Below are 8,085 nucleotides of genomic sequence, written 5' to 3'. Positions count from 1 at the left end.
TTCTGTCATTTTTAAGATTGCATCCAAGTACTGCATTTCGGACTCTTTTGTTGACCATGATGGCTACTCCATTTCTTCTAAGGGATTCCTGCCCACAGTAGTAGATATAATGGTCACCTGAGTTAAATTCACCCATTCCAGTCCATTTCAATTCACTGATTCCTAGAATGTCTATGTTCACTCTTGCCATCTCCTGTTTGACCACTTCCAATTTGCCTTGATTCATGGACCTAACATTCCAGGTTCCTATGCAATATTGCTCTTTACAGCACCGGACCTTGCTTCTATCATCAGTCACATCCACAACTGGGTATTGGTTTTGCTTTTGCTCCATCCCTTCATTCCTTCCAGAGTTACTTCTCCACTGATCTCCAGTAGCATACTGGGCACCTACCGACCTGGGGAATTCCTCATTCAGTATCCTATCATTTTGCCCTTTGATACTGTTCATGGGGTTCTCAAGGCAAGTATACTGAAGTGGTTTGCCATTCCCTTCTCCAGTCGACCACATTCGGCTGTGGTCCATGTGATCAGATCAACTAGTTTCCTGTGATTATGATTTCAGTGTGTCTGCCCTCTGATGCCCCCTTGCAATACCTACCATCTTATTTGGGTTTCTCCTACCTTAGTCGTGGAAAAATCTCTTCACAGCCGCTCCAGCAAAGTGCAACCGCCGTACCTTACCTTGGACGAGGGGTATCTCCTCAAGGCCGCCCCTCCTGACCTTGAACGTGGAGTAGCTCCTCTCAGCCCTCCTGCGCCCGCACAGCCACTGCCTGTTGGACGTGGGGTAGCTCCTCTCGGCCGCCGGCCCTGCCCTCAGGCGTGGGGTAGCTCCTCTCGGCCGCGCCTCTTTGCCTGGTCGGTTGCTCGGCGTCTCCCGCATCTGCGCCGCCAGGGCTGGCGTCCCTCGCATCTGCGTATAAATATAGGCATAAAAACTTCTTTGTTGGTCCATTGACTTTTTACCTCTAGCAGCAGCCTACCATTACCTTATTGTTTTTCATTTCTATGTCCTTTGATTTTCAGGTAAGAAAATTCACTGTCATTATCTTAATATTTTCAAAATTATCTTTTCTTAGCCATTTACACATCTAGATGACTTTTAGAATGACCTTCTAATTCCATGAAAAATTCCCCTTCATATTGGGATTGGTATATATACACTATTGATTCTGTGTATAAAATAGATAACTAATGAGAGCATACTGGATAGCACAGGGAACTCGACTCAATGCTTGTGGTGACCTAAATGGGAAGGAAATCCAAAAAAGAGGAAATAAGTGCATATAGACAGCTGATTCACTTTGCTGTACAGCAGAATTTAACACAACATTGTACAGCAACTATACTCCAATAAAAATTAATTTTAAAAGATAAAAAATATAAATCCTCTTAGGGTGTTATTATAGGTGCATTGAATCATTAATTTGAATTTTTTCCGATTTATTGAGATATAATTAGCATGTAACATTGCATAAATTTAAGGTGTACAATGGATGTTTAATACACTGATATAGGGCAAAATGATTGCTACACTGGGGTTAGTTAACACCTTGATCAATTACCTTTTTGTATGTGTGTGTGGTGGGAAGATCTAAGATCTACTCTTTTAAGAAGAATAGTGGTCACCAGGGATGGGAGTTGGAAGAAAGGGGAAAATGTTGTTTAAGAGTACAAAGAGTACAAAATTTGCAATCATTATTAGAACAATAAGTGCAGGAGATCTAATACACAGCCTAGCAATTACACACAACAATACTAAACTATGCATGTACCTCAAAAGTAGCTAAGAGACTAGATCTTAATTACACCCAACACACAAAAAGACCCTGGTGGCTCAGAGGTTAAAGCGTCTGCCTCCAATGTGGGAGACCCGGGTTCGATCCCTGGGTCGGGAAGATTCCCCTGGAGAAGGAAAAGGTAACCCACTCCAGTATTCTTGCCTGGAGAATCCCATGGACGGAGAAGCCTGGTAGGCTACAGTCCATGGGGTCACAAAGAGTCGGACACGACTGAGCGACATCACCTACCTACCGACACACAAAAAAATGATAATTATGTGTGGTGGTAGAGGTGTTAGCTAATGATATGTTGGTAAACAATTTTTAAAAAAAGATTAAAGGAGCTAGATTATAATCTGAAAAAAATGTATCAAATCAACAAATTGTACACCTTAACTTACACAACATTATATGTCAATTTTATCTCAGTTTGAACAATGTAGCACAACAGTAGTATCCAGAGGCCATCTGTACCTTCTCTTCCATGATATTGGTGGGAATGGGACTCATATTCAAAGTTTTATATTCCTGCAGTAATTGAATGTTTAGTATGAGAACTTCAACATTTTCAATCGGGAACAAATATTTATTTAAAGGAATAAACTCAGTGACATAGGCTAATCCTGGGGTAGACCAGTTGACTCTTAAATAATACAAAAATAGAGGACATTGACCCTTCCCGCTGTCAAAAATGCACATATAACTACACAGTCAGCACACCATATCCATGGGTTCTACTTTCAAGGATTCAACCAACCAATAGATCATGTGGTACTATACTACACATTTATTGAAAAAGCTACATATAAGTGGATCTGCACAATTCAAGCCCATGTTATTCAGTGGTCAACTATACTCCTATTTTGAATAGCATCCCTGACCCTTAGTGTAGGAAACCCAGGTTTGATCCCTGGATTGGGAAGATCCCTTGGAGGAGGAAATGGCAACCCACTCCAGTATACTTGCCTGGAGAATTCCATGGACAGAGGATCCTGGTGGGCTACAGTCCATGGGGTCACAAACAGTAGGACACAACTGAGTAACTAACTCACCTGAAAGAAAAACTTAGACTTTAAGTGTCCAGATCACTGTAACCAAACAGAAGTGCTTAAATAAATATTAAGCAGGCTTTTCTCTGAAGCCACAACATTCTCATCTGAGCTCTGTGGATAATAGGGAGCACTGATTAAATTCGTTTCACACTTCTGTCCCACCCCTACTACCACCACCCCCACCTCTGCACATATGAGTAGGAAAGGATCTGAATGAGAGGACATCCAGGATGGGAGCCTCTTGTATGAAAGCACTCTGATTCAGATTCAGATTCACCCAGCAGTTTCTTCCCCTATTTTACAAGAAGAAAGGGAGGGGCATTAGGGAGTTGGTCAGGAAAGAACCTAGGAAGAATCTTTAAAAAGAGAACTGAGAAGAACTCAGACAAATTAGGCTATATAGAACTCCCTAAAAACACATGGGAAATTTTTAGTTCTCATTTGTGAAGCAGCTTAAAATTATTTAACTTCCCCCGTGTTGAGTTATAACTCCTTGTTTCCATAGTTTCTTGAAGAAAATAATCTAACAAAATGTGGTAGACTTCTTCTTTTTTTTTTTTTTAATAGGCTGGAGTTTAGGAAAGAAGCCATCCTCAAATTGCCTTTCACATCTCTCCCACACCACCTTCAAACTCTGACCAGGGGTCAAGGACATGGAGAAGAACTACAGCAGCAGCACTGCGGACTTTATCCTCCTGGGCATCTCTTCCAACCCCCACCTGCAGAAACCTCTCTTTGCTGTCTTCTTCATCATGTACCTGATCACACTGGTGGGAAATGGACTCATCATCCTGGCCATCCACTCTGACTCCCGGCTCCACACCCCTATGTACTTTTTCCTCAGCAACCTGTCCTTCATGGACATCTGCTTCACAACAGTCATTGTCCCCAAAATGCTGGTGAACTTACTCTCAGAGACAAAGTCTATCTCCTATGTGGGGTGCCTGGTCCAGATGTACTTCTTCATGGCTTTTGCAAATACTGACAGCTACCTGCTGGCCTCGATGGCCGTAGATCGGCTGGTAGCCATCTGCAACCCCTTCCATTATGATGTGGTCATGAGCCCACGGCGTTGCCTCCTCCTGCTGCTGGGTTCGTGCACCATCTCTCACCTGCACTCCATGCTGCGTGTGCTGCTCATGTCCCGCCTGTCTTTCTGTGCCTCCCATGTCATCAAGCACTTCTTTTGTGATACCCAGCCTGTGCTCAAGCTCTCCTGCTCTGACACTTCTTCCAGCCAGATTGTGGTCATGACCGAGACCCTGGCTGTCATTGCCACCCCCTTCCTGTGCATTCTCTTCTCCTACCTGAGAATCATCGTCACTGTGATCAAAATCCCCTCTGTGACTGGGAAGTGGAAGGCCTTCTCCACCTGTGGCTCCCACCTCACCGTGGTGGTCTTCTTCTATGGGAGTGTCATCTATGTGTATTTTAGGCCACTGTCCATGTACTCAGTGGTGAAGGACCGGGCAGCCACAGTTATGTACACAATAGTGACACCCATGTTGAACCCTTTCATCTACAGCTTGAGGAACAAAGATATGAAGAGGGGTCTGAGGAAATTAAGGGACAGAATTCATTCATAGAAAAACATCAAGAGTGAATGTCATCATTGGGAGCTGACCTAAGAAATGATCAGGTTATCCTTCCTGTGTATCCATTTTTCATATGGTATCCAAAGAGGTGCTGTTGAATCACAGTAAGAGCACTGATCTGGAAGTCAGATCATTCAGCCTCTATCAATGACCTTGAACAAATATACATTCAGTCCATGACCAATTATTGCTAGAAATCCAGATTTAAGAAAACAGTTTCTGCCACCCATATGGTAGAATAATAAAACTACCCAAAAGAACTCTTTCATGTGCTTCACACTGGCTGCTGCTGCTGCTGCTGCTAAGTCACTTCAGTCCAACTCTGTGTGACCCCATAGATGGCAGCCCTCCAGGCTCCCCTGTCCCTGGGATTCTCCAGGCAAGAGTACTGGAGTGGGTTTCCATTTCCTTCTCCAATGCATGAAAGTGAAAAGTGAAAGTAAAGCCGCTCAGTCGTGTCTGATTCTGTGTGACCCCATGGACTGCAGCCTACCAGGCTCCTCCGTCCATGGGATTTTCCCAACAAGAGTACTGGAGTGGGTTGCCATTGCCTTCTCCAGTGCTCAAGAAATCATGAAGTCCTGTTGTTTTTAAAATAGGAAATAACATGGGTTTGATAGAAAATAGGGAAAGATTTATTGGAATAATGACCTAAGATTATCCTTAAAGGTAATTTGAATTTTGAAAAGGAAATTCAATAGACAAGGAGAAGAGCAGAGCATTTCAAAGAATGGGAACAAATTTTCTCAGTATACAAAAATATACCCAAAAGATTAAAGATCTAAATGTAAGACCTGATACATAAAACTTTTAGTGCAAAACATAGAACAGTCTTTGACATAAATTGTAGTGATATAATTTTTTAAGATCTTTCTCCTAAGACAAAAGAAATAAAGGCAAAAATGTTTTAATGGGACTTAAGTAAACTTCGGAAGGAGAGAAGGAAATGGCAACCCACTCCAGTACTCTTGCCTAGAAAATCCCATGGACTGGGGAGCCTGGTAGGTTGCAGTCCATGGGATCGCTAGGAGTCGGACACGACTGAGCGACTTCACTTTCACTTTCATGCATTGGAGAAGGAAATGGCAACCCACTCCAGTGTTCTTGCCTGGAGAATCCCATGCCGTCTATGGGGTCGCACAGAGTCTGACACGACTGAAGTGACTTAGCAGCAGTAGCAGCAAGTAAACTTAAAAACTTTGGCATAGCGAAAAAAAAACCATTGACAAAATGAGAAGATAACCTACTAAATAGGAGGAAATGCTTGGTTGTTATCCAATATATATAAATGTCTCATACAACTCAACATCCAAGAACAACAGTACAATTAAAAAATGGGCATAAAACCCGAACTGACGTTTTTCCAAAGATATACAGATGGCCAACAGGAATTTGAAAAGATACTCAACATCTCTAATCATCAGAGATTACAAATCAAAACTACAGTGAGATATCCCCTCATACCTGTCAACAGGGTGGTCGTCAAAGTCTACAACTAACGAATGTTATCAAGACTAGAGAAAAGGGATCCCAAGTACACTCTTGGTGGGAATGTAAATTCATGCAGCCACTGTGGAAAACAGCATGGAGTTTCCTCAAAAAACTAAAAACTAGAAATACCATACATGCCTACTACTAAGTCACTTCAGTTGTCTCAGACTCTGTGTGACCCTATGAACTGTAGCCTGCCAGGCTCCTCTGTCCATGGGATTCTCCAGGCAAAACTACTGGAGTTGGTTGCCATGCCCTCCTCCAGGGGATCTTCCAGACCCAGGGATCAGACGCATGTCTCCTGTGTCTCCTTCATTGCTGGCAGATTCTTTACCACTGAGCCACTGGGAAAGCCCAGAAATAACATATAATGCAGTGAGCACGGGAAGATGGCGGAGGAATAGGACAGGGCGACCACTTTCTCCCCCACAAAATCAGCAAAAGAACATTTGAATGCTGAGTAAATCCCACAAAACAACTTCTGAATACCGGCAGAGGACATCAGGCACTCAGAAAAGCAGCCCATAGTCATCAAAAGGAGGTAGGAAATAGTATAAAAGATAAAAAGAGAGACAAAAGAGGGAGGCTTAAAAAAAAGAGAGAGAGAGAAAAGTTTCCAAACACCTGGAAACACTGGCGAGTGGAACCTCAGAGGGCCACATAACTGGGAGACAAAAGACATAAATAATTAAAACTCACAGACTAAGTGCCCAGAGGAAACTCTCAGCGGAGAATTGGCAAGGACGCCCGCGCCCCCCACTAGCAGGCGGGGGCTGGGCAGGGAGGCACGGGCAGCGGCACTTAGAGGGAGAACCGGGCTTGAACGCCCCAGGGCAAACTGAGGGCGCGAACTTAAGATAGCGAGCAGAAGCTGCAGTTAAAAGGTGAAAAGGCTAGGAAAAGCCTGCGAAAAGCCCCAACCCAGGACTCCGCCAGCCCCGCCCACAGAACCGGGCACTGAGCAGAGCGAGCCAGCAGCGGGCGGCCCTTCCCCCAGCCCCCACCCACGTGAGCGGGGAGGGCAGCCAGCGCCGGGGTGGGGGCAGCCGCGGCCCCAGAGAGGCTTCCCATGCCAAGCTGCGGGCATGCTCCCTTGCTGGCCAGGACTTCTTGGGTTCAGGCTGATCGATATCCGCCTGAGAAAGTGCGCCGGTTGTACTCCCAGAAGACCGAGCAGCAGGGACCGGGAAGGCAATAAGTCACAGTGACCCCGCTCGCCAAACACCTGGTCACCTGAGCTGCTCCGAACGGGGAAGGCACAAAACGCAGGCCCAGCCAAGTCTGTGTCTTTGTCGAGTACCCGAGGACCTGAACCTGAGCCGCTCAGACGTGGGAAGTGCATGCAACCCAGTGCCAGCCGCGGACAGCTCCCAGCAGAGCAACCTAGAGCCTAAGCAGCATCAACAGGGAAAGCACACACACCTCGAGCGGGAGCATTCCCAGTGTAGCCAAGACACTGCGAGCACTCCCCACAGACGCCAGGGTTATTTGTTAGCTGTTCCTCCCTCCCTACAGCAGGACTGAACAGGTGAGACAGGAAAAAAAAAAAAAATGTCCACCACCGCATCCTGGTGTCAGGACGGGAATTAGACACTGAGGAGACCAGAAAACAGAAGAGCTTTTTCAACAGAAGGAACTGCCTTGGAAGTAACAGAGGGAGAAGCCTTGAGCCTACTGCAAGAATAAGACTGAAAAACAGAGGCAGAGGCTTAAGTCCAAATCCTGAGAACACCAGAGATCTCCTGTTCCAGAGAACATTAATTGATAGGTACTCATCAAATGCCTCCATACATACACTGAAACCAGGCACCACCCAAGGGTCAACAAGTTTCAGTGAAAGACATACTATGCAAACTATCCAGCAACACAGGAGAATAGCACTGAGTTTCAATATACAGGCTGCCCAAAGCCATTCCAAACCCACTGACATCTCAAACACATTACTGGACACTTCATTGCACTCCAGAGAGAAGAAATCCAGCTCCACCCACCAGAACATCAACACAAGTTTCCCTAACCAGGGAAACTTGACAAGTCACCCATCCAACCCCACACACAATGAGGTAACTACATAATAAAGAGAACTCCACAAACTGACAGAAGACGGAAAGGCCACCCCGAACACAGCAATATAAGCAAGATGAAGAGGCAGAGAAATACCCA

The 8,085-nt window shown here is 45.0% G+C and overlaps 1 protein-coding gene across 1 annotated transcript; it reads left to right on the top strand.

Moving 5' to 3' along the window:
• The first annotated feature begins 3,398 nt into the window (after window positions 1-3,398).
• LOC129539361 (olfactory receptor 1L4-like) lies at window positions 3,399-4,422 on the top strand. Its single transcript, XM_055399869.2, has one exon. It carries the CDS (start codon window positions 3,490-3,492, stop codon window positions 4,420-4,422), a length of 933 nt encoding a protein of 310 aa, XP_055255844.2. The 5' UTR covers window positions 3,399-3,489.
• Window positions 4,423-8,085: the final 3,663 nt, after the last annotated feature.

The sequence above is a fragment of the Moschus berezovskii genome, chromosome 11 (genome assembly GCF_049115385.1).
Source record: "Moschus berezovskii isolate FMDL1 chromosome 11, NW_MosBer_1.0, whole genome shotgun sequence".
Classification (NCBI taxonomy): Eukaryota; Metazoa; Chordata; class Mammalia; order Artiodactyla; family Moschidae; genus Moschus; species Moschus berezovskii.
This window is presented reverse-complemented; position numbering and strand designations above follow the sequence as displayed.

Excerpts from the sequence above, each read along its gene's own strand:
- LOC129539361 (XM_055399869.2), top strand. The coding sequence starts at position 3,490 with ATGGAGAAGAACTACAGCAGCAGCACTGCGGACTTTATCCTCCTGGGC.